The 14541-nt window shown below is 41.5% G+C and overlaps 1 protein-coding gene across 1 annotated transcript in view; it reads right to left on the bottom strand.

The window, feature by feature from the left end:
• Positions 1 to 2988: 2988 nt before the first annotated feature.
• Positions 2989 to 14541, bottom strand: part of SLC30A5 (solute carrier family 30 member 5) — a 32484-nt gene continuing 20931 nt past the window's right edge. Inside the window, exons 12-16 of the mRNA XM_019532178.1 lie at positions 11322 to 11451; positions 8268 to 8496; positions 6393 to 6619; positions 5650 to 5778; positions 2989 to 4421 (exon numbers count right to left, since the gene is read on the bottom strand). Coding sequence (XP_019387723.1) covers positions 4251 to 4421; positions 5650 to 5778; positions 6393 to 6619; positions 8268 to 8496; positions 11322 to 11451 — 886 coding nt within the window. The 3' untranslated portion in view covers positions 2989 to 4250. The remainder of the gene's footprint in view (positions 4422 to 5649; positions 5779 to 6392; positions 6620 to 8267; positions 8497 to 11321; positions 11452 to 14541) is intronic.

Below are 14541 nucleotides of genomic sequence, written 5' to 3'. Positions count from 1 at the left end.
CCCATCTCCCTGGGGTCATGGTCCCTGAGGGCCTGACCGACAAGCCTCTTGAGCTTGAGCTCAAGACTTCAAAAGGCAGAAACTAGGATTATTTAGTCTGAAGAAGAAAAGATTGAGGGTGCTTTGATAATAGCCTTCTAATACCTGAGGGGCGATTAAGAGGATGGAGATGGGGTTTTCTCTGTGGCTGTAGGGGACAGGATGAGGAACAATGGCCTCAAGATGCAGTAGAGGAAATTTAAGTTGGATAGTCAAAAGAACTTTCTGACTATGAGGATGGTCAGTCATTGGAATAGGCTACCTAGAGATGTTGTAGAGCATCCATATGTGGAAATTTTCCAGAGCAGGTTAGACAGACACTTGGCTGAGATGGTTTAGTCAGGGATGATTCTGCCTTGAGCAAGCAGCTGGAATAGATGACCTCATGACATCTCTTTCAGCCCTACTTTCCTATAAAAAGAAAGCCTTAATTCAAGAGTGCTAAGAAAGAAATGAGAATCCTAACTTTCACACACTATCCAAAAAAAGAGCATCTTCAAAAGCCCTCCTTTAGACATTATGGGGAAGGGTTGTGGAGCAGTTACTCAAAAGCAGGAAGATCCTAGAGGGTAATTTGATCATGTCTGATAGAGCCGCTGAGGTGGCATACCGTGATTGTAATTGCATTGACCATCACAAAATATGTTTGTTCATTCCAAAGGCAGAACTTAAGCCTACACAAAAAGAGGGATATGATTTTTTTCTGTATATGGACAAAGACAAGAAGAAATAACCAGTGAGACGCTTTACTGTGGAGCTAATTAGCTCTGCACTGAAGCATCACTGTCTACATGGGCAGTGCTATTAGGCCACAGTTAGCTAATTAACTCCGCTGTAGGATAGTATTGCCCAACATAAGTACTACCCTATACTGACCCAGGTGCCAGAGCAGGCACAGCATTTGAGACTAACTTGGCACGGCAGGGGGCGCTAGGGGAGATCACGGCTGCCCTGTGCCATGACAGCTATAATTTAAAAAAAAGCATTTTTATATGTTATGGTACAGACAGACAAACAGAAGTGTGTATTACTAACAAATGTAAAACCTCATATAACATTTAAAAAATCTACTTGTACACATACATCTCAATAGGGGACCAGAATATATATATTTTTAAATTCAGAAGTCAAGATGCACTACATGAGATTAATGAAAAATAAATTTATTTTTTTGCTGCATGGTATATACATATTACTTTCTGCCAAATGTACAAATTAAACCAGTTTCATCCTTGAAACTGCACCTAAAAACAGTGTTTCATTGCATCTACCTGCATAGATATCAGATTACTACAAGAACACCAAAATACTTATAAAATATAATTCAATGGACTTAACTTTTCAAGCTACAAATAATTGCCTTTTATGTAATGCTTGATCTCACAGTGAAATATGCATTCTTTCATAAAATATATGAATTTGTGAAATTGACAATATGGGTTCTGCTTAATACATCTCTGACTTTGATGCTATGGGCTAGCATAATTAAAACACACTTAGCTGAGAAACTCAGTGCTTGTTAAGACTCAGGCTAACAAACAAGTTAGCAGGCCTTGTTATAGGTGACAAGTCTGTGTTACTTGATTGATTAACATGCCTTCTGATATCCTAGCATGTTCTAGGATTTGTCCTGATCAGGGTTTAAGGCATGAAACATACATCCAGAACACCTTAATGAACTTTGAGAGTGATTTTTTTTTCAGTCGTGTTGGATTTAGTTGAACTTACTTGACTGAAAAAATGCACCATTGGGTAACTGTTTCCTGTGCTACAATCTTGATCATGCTGTGTAAAAGGGGCCTGATATATGTGGTTTGAAAGACAGCTTGAATAGTCTGAAAACACAATATTCCTCCTAAAGCTAGGTTTATACAAAAGTCATGATCACAATGCTATAGCTCCTTCAATTAGACCCTTCCAAAAACTGAACAAGGCATATATTTCTAATGGAAAAAAAGCAAACAGGAAAGTCCTGTCCCTTTTGCAGATAGGAGTAAGAAAACATCCAATACTATCGATATCATGTAAAACTGAAACAGCCATTTTGTTACTATACAACTAGGAAAAAAAAAAAATCCAGAATACATCCAGAACTGTATTGGGTCCCCAGTACTATCAGGATCAAGATCTTGTGTATATTCAGTCGCGTTAAATTTATCTACTGGAGTCAGGTAGCATAATTTAAAAGGTTTTTCTGATCACAAGCACACCATATAAAAGCAGTTCGAGCCTGCAAAACTTAGTCTACTTCAGCGCTATTGAGACAAAAAGAAATGCCATGGAAATGGCATGAAACCCTTTTTTTTTAAAAATACATAAAATGGAAATTAATACAGAAGGCATAGTAAGCTGATTGCAAGATATGACATTTACCAAATGGGACTTTAAATGCTCTTTCCTCAATCTGAAGTTGCTGCAGTGTCATTGTGTGCTAAATTCCTCTGATACAAATTAACGTCTGTTAAACTCCAGATACTTTTTCCTCTGTGTTTAGAGAAGCTGACAGGCCAAAGTAAAGATACTGAAAATAATGCAGAAGGAACAACTCAGGTATATTAACTACTAAGCAACTACCAAATTTGAAAGGTGAATGTTAAGTGTTTTTACATAAGAAAATGAAAAGTGTAAGTATGGGATTGCAAAATTAACAGCTTGAAGGATGCCCATTTCAATTGCACAGGACCCCCAATACAATAGCTTTGTCTTCTATACCATGTATATGCACTTAAATGGCATTCTTCCCTCTAGCCCATTTTTAAATTGGTAAATCTCAAAGCACTTTCAGTTTCAGTATCTTAGGAATCTGCAAATTCCCATAATGGCTGTATGGGCCAGAGCCCTATCTTTCTTAGTACTGTACAGTGGTATACCCACATTTTCTTAAGTGAGTTAACAGGGATATACTCTCAAACTGGATTAACATATCACTATGATACACTTTTTTTAAACAACTAGATGACAGCTGTAGGATAGCACCACCCATAATGGCAAGCCTTTTTTTGGCTTGAAAAAGTGACTCTTTACATTAATATAAAAAGAGTTTGAGTTGAGCTAGTATTGCTGGTCCTGAATAATGAACTACTTTATTCTCTGCATTTAGATCGTGTCTAAGAGAAGCAAGCAGTTTATAGATGGTGAGCACTTTACTGACAGCTTATTCTGCTGTTTCTCCCATGCACTTTTCTTACACGCTGATTTCAATTATGTAATGTACCTTGGCACAATACCAAGATACTTTATCTCTCTATTTAATGCTATAAAAACACATACAAAGCATATATATGAATTACAGGCTCTTCCCCTCCTTCATAGGGTGGCTACTTATCTAATAGATCAAGTGAAATATTCTGCTTTTTGGAGAAAAACATCACTGGGGGAAGAAGTGGTTAGGTTATTTTTCAATGATGAAAAACTTTACATTTGGAACAAGACTTCCACTTGCAATTGTTCATAAACAAGCATAAAATATTTATTTTACGTAGTGGTTCAATTTGACTTTTCAGTCTCCCCAATAAGCAAGAACACAAAGTAGTATGGGAGTACTGGGCTTATTCCTTATAAAAATCAGATACTTTGATGTAAATTTAAAATGGTAGCATTTATTTGCTTTGATGTAGTAAAATTATGTTTAGAAATTAGTTTTATATACAGAGACTGAATAAATATAAAATTGTATATTTCTATCTGTACCTAACAAACCCTGGAAAAAGTAAGACTCCATATTCAGTTTAATTTGTATTTTTCATAATAATGTATACACTTTCACATACAAGAAGAGTCTTCAAAGATGTTTTAGGGGAAAAAAGTGCAGTTTGGAGTTGATCTGGCTTCTACTGCAACCTACATGATTCTCATTTCCTGTGGATTTTGACCTGGAAAAAAGAGGTCTTTGTGTTCCACTTTAAGAACATGTATGCAATATATCTGTGTTCATCCACACACATGTAGTAAGATTTCTGTTTAATAAACACCACAAAGTATTTCAGATTTCCATTATTTCCACATATACAGGAAGTGTTCTAGTCCATCTTAATTCCTTTAAAAAGAGCATCTTGATCCAATTTTAAAGATATTAAACCTTTAAAAAAATCATATATATATAGTACATTTGTTTCTGTACATGTATGTGCAAATTCCCCTGACAAAATAATACAAATATTGAATCCTACAGTTTAAATTCTTTACATCCCGTTAGTGAACATGATGCCATATCACATGATATAAGTGCCATCTTTGTAGTATTTCATGGATTCCATTTGTTGCGTCATTGCAAGGACATCATGAAACCCTGTACTGAGGCCAGACATGTGTTGAAAATAAGCTTCCTTCTCCACCTGCACAGTTAGATTGTTCACTCCAGCATCTTTCAGAATTGCTGTTACCTGAGTATTTAAAAAAATATCAGTATTAAATCTCTTGTCATTGCAATTCATTATTTTACTCTGGTACTAGACAATGGTTACCAATAGGACAAAAGATCATATCAATTTCTGTACAAACTTTTAATGTTCATATGATCACAGACACTTTCCACCTAGACAGTCAGGAACAGGTTCAAAGTGAACACCTTTTTGCTTTCAAATAAAACCCACTGGGTGCATCTATACGTGAGTTAATTCAGTGCAATAAACTCTGGCACACTGTATTAGAGTATGTTGTTCCTGGGTGTGCTGTTTGAATATGCACCGGGGTGCTTCAGTGTGGGGCTACCTGGCAGGCAGTCCCTGCAATGAGGCACCCTCATGCCCCAGCCAGCCCCGTCAATGTCTATACATGCGTTGCTGCACATGAAAAATCTCTGCAGCAGGATAGTACTTGTAAATACAAGTACTATCCTACAGTGGAGTTTATTAGTTTACTGCAGCCTAATAGGGCCACATGTGTAAGCATAGAGAGCTTCACTGCAGAGCTAATTAGGCAGCACCTCAGTAAGCATCTTGTGTAGACACATGCACTAAGAGCTACTTATGGTGTGTTTAAAGGTGTTGTTTTTTGTTTTTACCACAGAGAGGTGAATATTATCTCCATTTTATGGATGGGCAAACCTTGATAGACACACCAAATGATTCCTCTAGTATAGAGATACAAGGTACTGGTAAAGCCAGGACTAGACGTGGATCTCCTGATCTGTAAGTTAGTCTTACTCGCAGTTCTTATTTACTTAATACTTATTTACTGCCCTATTCTCTTCTCAGAGCAAGACATTTATTACAACCTTTAGCAAAGCCAGTGATCAAGGATTTTCTCACTAGAATTTCTGCAGATTTCAGCCAGCTCCCTAGGTAAATCACTTCCAGAATAAGGGTAACTGCACATTCAGAAGTCATTGGGTTTAATAAAGGAATAGTACAGGAGAACCATGACCACACAGGTCACCTATAAAGCAAGATAAAAGAACTGGCTGATCTATATTCAACGTTAAAAACCTACTTACAGGATAAGAGCAGAAAGAGGTGGGACAGAGTAATATTGACAAAGGCTGTCCTGACATATCAGTTATTAACTGTAAATCCAACTGCAAAACAGCCTCAAACTTAGGTTTATGATGAAATAGGGTTACCCAGTAAAGGGTGAAACAGAAACAGATGACAACTGATGTTGTGTGGTTACCTGCTGTATAATCCTCTGTTCCATCACATCTGACATCACCTGTACATGTATAGTACCTGCCACAACACTAGCAGAGTGACACCAAAAATGAGGATCTCTGTAAGATATGACACCATCTATTTTTTGGATCTGTGAAAAAAAGATTAGCAGTGAGAATTTCTTCCCTCAGCCCTATATACTTTAACTTTATGACTTTCTGCCAATTCAAAGAGCTGCTGGTAGCAATTATTTCATGCAGTAGACAAAATTATTATACAACAAAATAAATTTATTCATTTTAACCTATTTAGAGATTTGGAAATTTGACCCATAACTGGAAAAAGTTTGAGGACCACTGTATGAGGGTTAAAATATTGCTGATCCAGCTTTTACAAGAACAGTTATGTCTAATAATTAATTGTGTTCAGTATTATTTAGCTCTCCTTCATTATGTTGGACAGGTCCAGAGTTACCAGAAGTATTCTAGGATTGAGATATGTGCAAAAGCAAAAGGCACCACCTGGCTGTCACTGCAATTCAAACAGTTTTCACAAAATTAAATTACTCCAAACTTCCATGCATCTAAGCCAGCTGAGTCCAGACAAGCAATGTAGGATACTCAAGTGTGCAAGGTAGTGATGGAGAAGGATTACTTGAACACAATTACTAAATAAGATTTTCAAAAAAAAAAAATCATACACCTAGGATGTTGATGTCCATGTATAAGCACACGCCAACGCATAAGAAAAAGTTCCAGTTCTGACCTTTTCTAAAGCAATATGCAGATCCTTCTCATGTTCTGGAGGTAGCCTCAATAATAGTACTTGACAGGCATCTTTTAACAGTGGGATAACACTGAGAAAAATTAACGTAGCAATAAAAAGGGAGCAGAGTGGATCGGCAATCAGCCACCCAAACTGCTGAATAAATATTGTGGATACAATCACGCCAACACTACCAAGGGTGTCTGCCAACACATGTAGAAACACACCTGAAATCAAAGCAATATGTTAAGTGACATACATCCAGATACTTATCAGCAACACTTGGACTGCACAGCATTTGCATCCAAGATTTCCCCGGGATTTATGGTAGGCAGTCAAAGTAGTCATACTGCTGGTAGATACTGATATATCAGACTTATTTTTTTATATTTGTGATGTGATTTTACAAGCAGATCCCAAACTAAAGCTACTGTCATTAATATTTTGTTTCCTTTTAATTCAAACCGAGATAAATATCTATACCAGGACAAAGTCCAGGCCACAGGCTGAAATCGGGCCCGTGCTGGACTCCATTTTCCAGAAGCCCCTGCCCATGTCCCCGTGGCTGGTTTCCATGGAGACCCCAGCAGCAGTGGAGCCCTGATGGCAGGGGGTCAGGGTTTGCATGGAGACTGGCCCCAGCAGGACTGGCAGGGCACGTGGCTGAGCAGGGAGCTGCTCCAGGGCCAGGATTTTGCAGTGGTGACAGCATGATCTGGAGCTAGGACAGAACTGTGATCCACTGCCTGCATGCCGGGTAGGGGCATGCAGGCATCAGATCGTGGCTCTGTCCCATGCTGTCACTGCTGAAGATCTTAGCCCTGGCTTTGGAGCAGCTCCCTGCCAAGCTGTGTGCCAAGCCAGCGCTGCTGGGGCTGGTCTCCATGGAAAGCCTGGCCCCGTGCTGTTATGGCTCTGCCACTGCTGGGGTGTTCATGTAGTATTCTCAAATAGCTGTGATATTAATGGCAACTGAGAAATCAGGATTACCAATTGTGGAAGTAGTGACAGGGTGAGCAAGTGTTACAGAAAATTCAAAATTTATAAATACATTTTGAATGCTGTCAAATAAAGCAACTGTCTGTATTTAAACTTGCCATTAATTAAAATAACCAACTAAAAAGAATAAAAGTATTCTGATGCTTACTCTTGGGCCAGGAAAAACATTTTACATGTTAAAAAAAATTTCCCGCAAGACTTTTATTTGCCAAACATTTATAAAATACATTTTATATTGGATCACTTTCCTCAATTAACTGGAAGCTCTTGGTTACAGTGAGAGGTGAAGATACAGTCATATAATGTTCTTATTTTGAGCTAGTTTGTTCTTTAGTAGAACTGAAAAAGAAAACACTGCTACTCTAAGATTTTTTTCCAGGCTATAATTTTGAATCGTAATGAACCAGGGGCACATCCGAGTAAGAGTTTAAAATCAAGACAGTTAAAACACTGTTCTTCTACTCTCCATCCGTTTCCCATTGTTCTTATGCTGTTATATGCCAAATGAAAGTTGACAACAAGCTCTTTGTAGTAAGAACCTTGGATTTTATTTCTTCTAGAGAATACCTAGAAGAATTGTGGACACTATAAACAAAATTATTCATCAAATAATTTAAACAAGGAAGTGCCTTCAATATTGATACTATTATGAGCCTGGGAATTTTAAGTGCAAGAGTTGTGAGACTAGTGTCCCAACATATGGTTTATTTTAAAATTATTTTTGGCTTGAAGAAACTGTTTAAAAAGCTCCCTTTATACTGCATAAATATATGCCTAAAGAGAGATGTTTGGGGAGAAAGCAAAAACCGTGCACAGAAAATAATTTGACATAAATTGAGCAGGTCAAGGAGATAATTGGACTTAAATTGTACTTACCTCTCATATTCGCATTCATGCCTCCTCCATGGGTATGTCCGTGACTGTGACTGTGCCCATGGTCATTATGGGAATGACCATGTCCATGACTGTGACCATGTCCATGGCCATGGTGTGAATGGCTGTGATCATGTGACTGACAGCCTCCTCGAGAAGCCCCATGGCTGTGGGCGTGGCTAAAGGCACAGATACCAACGAGGTTTACAATCAGCCCTCCAACTGAGACTGGCTAGGAGAGGGAGGAAGGAAAATAACTTTAACTTTACTGTTTCTTCTGAAGCTCAACTGGCTTGTTCGGAAACAGAAATAGTTAAACAGAAAAAAAAGCCATAATGGTTTTGTGGTATTTCTACTGCAGTTAACACCAACAAAAGGACTTCCAATACTGCTGACTGCTCAGAAGTAAAATTTCTAAGTTTTTTTAAATTACTTTTCCTCTCAAAAATCTAGTACCAGCAAATCGGGGAAATAGTAGCCTCTTTGTTTTCAGCAAAGTGGAACCAAATTTCTCCTTTAAGAAAAAATGCTCTGGGAATAAAGTGCAAGTTTCTCCTCAACGCTCCAGAGTGATTTTACCAAAAAGTATGCAACAGAAATGCTTAGGACCAGCACACTCATCTTCATACTTTGAGGTAGGGTCTTTTTTCTTCAATTAGGTGTAAGAGGTGCTTAGCAGACTGGAATACAGATCTCTCTCTGCTATCGAATGAAGAGACTGGGAAACCAAGGAGAGAAAAAAATAGCTAGGAAGCAGACAGCAGAACTGTACCCATCCACCTCCTAGCAGAGGTCAGAACATTAGGTAGGTCTCTTTTGGAGCTTACAAACACAAAAGATGATCTTGTGAAGGAAGCAGTAAGTGGCGATGATGTTTTTTAAGATAAACCTTAATCCAGCAGTGTTTGTCTTTTATACTGCTTACATTCCACTAGCTAGAAGCTGTGTCCACGTTGTAGCCAGGGACGAGGGGAGGGGAGTGCTGGCAGTGATGCGGGCCCAGCTTCTGACTGTCCAGCCTCAGCACAGATGTGGGCAGAGGCAAAGCCTACCAGCTACACAGGCCAGGTCAGCAGCTCTGCAGGCTTTATGTTGCTGACCCATAGTCTATAAAGTACTGTTCTATCCAGACTTCTACCTGATCTCTTGAAACACCTCATGTTATGGTGGACTAAGGAAAAAGAGACTAGAAGCTAAAATTGCAAATTAACTCAATGGCAATTACAGATGCATAGATACAGTTGCCAAATTGATTCTAAAATCCAAGTTAAATTAAAAACAAGTTGTATTCACAATCGCATGACATTTTTCAACTGAATATTAAAGACAGCACTGAATGTTTCTCTATTCAAAACATTTGTGGTAGAAGGCAGGGTAGAGGTGCACCGTACATCTTTAAATTTATTAATGGTGTGTTTAATTGTTATATGCAATTTGATAATTTGCTTCAAAATGGCAGCCCAGCCTGAAAGATGCTACTTGTAAAATGCAGAATCTCTGCAGCTCATTTGTATCTTGCTTTCAATTTGAATGTGTGGCATATTACATAAGGTGATAGTGCTTGGCCAGGTCCTCCAGCATCCTAGGATGCTGGACTGCTCTTTTCCCTCCCCCACTTCCTGCAAGAGAACTCTGAGACCCATGCTTGACCCTGCTGCCTATGGGCACAGCAGCAAATGTCATAACTCACCAACCCTCCTCCCTTTCTCCAACCAGTCTTTATTAAGGTTGCTTAAGAAGCTATTTAGCACCTCTCTGTGATAGCCAGAGAATAAAGGAACACTCCGGTGACCTAACACTGGAAAGAGATGTGGGAGAGCATTTATTCTGAAACCTGCAGGCAGGACATGTACATACATAAATGCATTTCATAAGGACCCTGGACAGTTCAAGCCCCCTCCCCCTCCAGCAAGTTCTAACTGGTCTCAGGGATGTGCGCAGGTGTGGGGGGAACAACTCCTTCACCCAAGGTGAACCCAGTTGACTTCTCATTCCCAGCACAGCTGAAGGCATACATTATGGTTCCTGCCAACAGCATTTCAGCTTTCCGTGCTGGTGAGCACTGGTGAAGCAAGTTCTCAAGGGTGCTTCTCACCCCCCCACTCCCACCCAGTAACTTGCCCTGTGAATGTGATGCAGGTCAAATAGAGTGAATGTATATGACCTGTTGCTTGATGGAAAAAACATCTGTTAGGGGCCTCAAAGGTGCACCTGTACCCCATCTCATTTCATATTAACACTACATCTCAAAACATTTAAGACCTGATGTAAGACCAGGTAAACCATATACTTCTTATCAGCTATATTTATTCCCTACCCCTCCACCCCTCATCCTTTGACTACAGATACATTAATTCCCCTTCCCCCCACCTGCTGCCATTTCCCACTGCTAACCCACTGCTGCTCCTTTCTTCTTCCACCACTCACCACTGCCCCCCACTCCCCACCCCCCACCTGTTGACCAACCCAGTTTACATTTTAACTGACTGGCTGAGTTGGTCTAATAAAAGTTATCAGATTTACCTAAAGAACTTTGTCTACCTATGTCCTTAGACCAACACAGCTACAACCTACACCTCTTAAGAGCCGATTTGCATTTTGGCAGTCAGCAGTTAGTAACTGTCTACTGGCCTGCTTCTACTCTGCAGCATGTCAAGTGAAGATGCCAAGTTTTGCTTTGCTTATTGTATGCTTAGAGGTGGAAGACTGACAGTTACTACAGATCAGCTGCTCTGTGACAAGTCCTCTTAAAACTCACTGTAGTTTACTCATGCATTCATACCATGCCCAAAGTAATTTACTAAGAACAGAATTTAAGATGTAAAATGCACAGGAGGCAAAATTACATTTTTATCTTTAGATTAGATAGGACTTAACCTTTTAATTCTGTTGTATCCCAGAAAGCAAAGAAACATTTTAAAGTCAATAAAAACAAAACCTTAATGTTATGTAACCTAGATTCTATTATTTACTTAAATTAATTTTCATTTCAGTTGAAATAGTATTTAACAGTAGTATTTAAAAAAAAACAAAAACAGAATGAAATGCAAAACTTACAGTTAACATGTTTGTATCTATGTCTGGAGGATCTAACAGTCTGGTCACAGACTCCATGAACACGAAGAAAGCTATTACCATTAGAAAAAGGCCATTAATAAATCCAGAGAGAATTTCTACCCGGCCATACCTGAAAGTGAACAAGTGTACATTTTAAACTGAACAACTAACTTTATAAGAGATCTGAAAGTGTTTTAATCTATTTAGTCCTTCATGCATGAAATATTTTAAGAACAGTTCGATTGTGCACAGTGTTATACAGTTATTTTCTCATCTGTCCCGTAATTAGTTTCTGGTAGCAGTTGCGTTAGGCATTTTCCTATTGCAGCAGGTTACTCAGTAGAAGTTTACAGTGGGCACCTGTCTACATATGAAATTAATTCAACTGAATAAACTCTGGTGCAATTTGCACTGGAGTTTACTGCTCCTGGGTACCACGTTTACATGTGCACCTGGGACTGCAGAATGTTGAGCTGAGTTGGCAGCTCAGGGGGGGCCCAGGAGGTAGGCCTGCCAGGAAGGGGCTGCTCCGACCCAGTTCAACATGCTGTAGAGGAGCTGGCTAGGGAACAAGGATGCTGTAGTCCATGGTGAGCCACCAGGCAGCCCCCACACTGAAGCACCCCCATGCCCCAGCCAACCCCAGTGTGTATACATGCACTGCGGTGGAGCAAATAACACCACCACTGGGTAATACTCATGCTGACAAGTACTATCCTACGGTGGCATTTATTAGTTTACTGCAACCTAATAGAGCTACATATGTAGATGCTGAGACTTTACTGCAGAGCTAATTAGGCAATTCTGCAGTAAACATCATATATAGACATGTCCAAAGTCAAAATAAAGAGATGGTAGGTAGATAAGAAAGGACAAAAAGGTGACCAAGGGTTGACTATTTTCAGGATGAGGTTTAACATTTAGTGATAATATATACTTTAAAAAGTAACTGGATGTCCTACAATTCATATTCTCTAAACCAACCAATTGCAACCTTTTCAGGCTGTAGACTGGAATGACCCAACTTAGGTGGGAGGCAAGCATGTGCTAGGACACACCCACTATAGCAACAGGACAAGCTCCTGCTGCCTAAGTTCCACATCTGCAGGCTGGATGCCATGGCTCTGTGGGCCAGATCCAGCCCAGAAGCCACAGTGTGCCAACCCCTGATCTAAACTGCCTGTGCTAGGGGTGTCAATCATAACAGCCAGTGGGCTGACTGGCCTGTGGAGCTTCTCACCACAGGGAGGTGCAAGACAGACAGTTCTGTCCTGGGACCTCTGTGTGATCAGAAATCAGAACGTAGGCGTGGAGGTCTTAGGAACTCAAATCAGTTGGCAGGCCATATTCCCAAGAAGGGTTATTACCACTGCTGCACATATATCCCCAAATGTGTTGTTTTTGACTGCTGCTGAAAACTGACAGCAGCTGGCAACGGGGGTAAAAGGTGAACAGTGACAGCTCTAACCTGGCTGCTGGCAAGTTATATGGACAACCAATTCATTTGACACCCAGATATAGGCAATTTAGCCACAAACTTCCATTGACTTCAGAGACAGCTAAAATTTACTTATCAGTGGGCACATCTAAAAGATGCTTAACTGTGCCATAAGCGCATGTCTACAAGCATTCGCAGGTAGCAAATTTAAATCACAATTAGTTACTGCAGTAGAAATGCCAACCGGGAGCAGAATGTTTTGCAGCATACAGGCTGTGATGATGATCAGGAGATGTTGTCTTTGGCGAACTTGAGGCGGGCAGTGAGGGTGTGCCAGCATCCCTTGAGATGACCAACGGCACACTCCACCAGGGTGCGGATTTAGCCCAGGCACTAATTAAAGTGGGCCTGGTAGGGGTCCAGTTGGCTGATATGGGGCCACATGAGCCAGGACAGGAGTGGGTAGGCAGGGTCCCTGATGAGGAGGGGCGGGATTACCATGACACCCATCTGCAGGTCCGGCACCTCTCAGTGCAAACTGTCCACTCTGCAGCAGGCCTGGCAGGGCGGAGTTCTGAAACACATGGGCATCATGGTCACTGCCTGCCCTGTCAGCATTCACATGTGCAAAGGCACAGCAGCGGTCCATGACGGCCTGCAGCACCATGGCATGAAAGTCTGGCTGGCTATAGTAAGGCTGGTTGCCATGGGGAGGGCAGGTGATGGGGATGTGGGTCTCATCCAGGGCCCTGATGCACTGGGGGAAACAGGGCACAGAACTCCACCACTACTGCCAGGGGGTCATGCACATGGAGCACCGCATGCCCCAGCACATCCTGGAGGGCACCGCACAGCACGTCCAGGATGGCCATCCTGGCAGTGACCTTGCATACCCCAAAGAGATGGCCCATATAGTGGAGGTGGGTGGGAATTGGTCAGTTTGAGCAGGGTGAGGGCCAGCTGGGTGTCCACCGGGAGGGGCAGCTGCATGGTAGCATCCTGCCGCTTCAGGTGTGGCAAGAACTGTTCCAGGAGGAGGTTGCCTGGATTATCTGGAATGCCTCCAGCCACTGCTCAATATTCCAGGTCTGCTAGTTGATGTGCAGCCACCAGTCCTTGCTGCCTCAGCAGGCCCAGAGGCAGCAGGGCTGGAGACCCAGAAGAGCAAGAGTGGCCCTGGCAGCGGCATTCACCAGCCTGTCATTAGCATCCCTGCCTGGGTCCAGCCAGCTGGATGGGGTCCAGGTGGCAGCTGCGTGTTGGTGGCAGCCCTGGGATGGTAAGCTGTGGCTGGGCATGTGGTCACTATGTGTTGGGGAGCCAGACAGGCCCAGAAGGCTATGGGCTAGCTGGCAGTCAGCATAGCAGGCCAGCAAGGCCAACATAGTGGCCAGCAGGAGTCTGGGGTGCTGGCCATTGCTGCCAGGGGCAGGGGCTAGAGGAGCCAGAGCATAGGGAGGCAGCAAGAAGACAGCTGCTGCATACCAATCCTGCACTTTGCATACTGCTGCTGGCCAGGGTAGTGACCGGCCAGGGAACAGAGAGCAGGGTTGCCTTTTCAAAAGCCTGCAGCCAGAGCCTTGGGCTCTCTCTGGTGGCATCAGGGGCTAATTGTAGGTCTGCAAGAAGTAGCACCAATTTGGTGCTAAGAGCAGCAAATCTGCTGCCATGTCCCTGCATGTGTAGACACCTGCCAAGGAGTGTTTACTCACAAGTAGTTTACTTGCAAATAAACTGATCAGCTCAAATGCATGTGTAGATGCGCCCAGTGTTGATGATTTC

This window comes from Crocodylus porosus, unplaced genomic scaffold (assembly GCF_001723895.1).
Source record: "Crocodylus porosus isolate Cpor-Errol unplaced genomic scaffold, CroPor_comp1, whole genome shotgun sequence".
Taxonomy (NCBI): Eukaryota; Metazoa; Chordata; order Crocodylia; family Crocodylidae; genus Crocodylus; species Crocodylus porosus.
The sequence above is the reverse complement of the archived record's forward strand: the minus strand, read 5'-3'. Positions and strand labels throughout refer to the sequence as shown.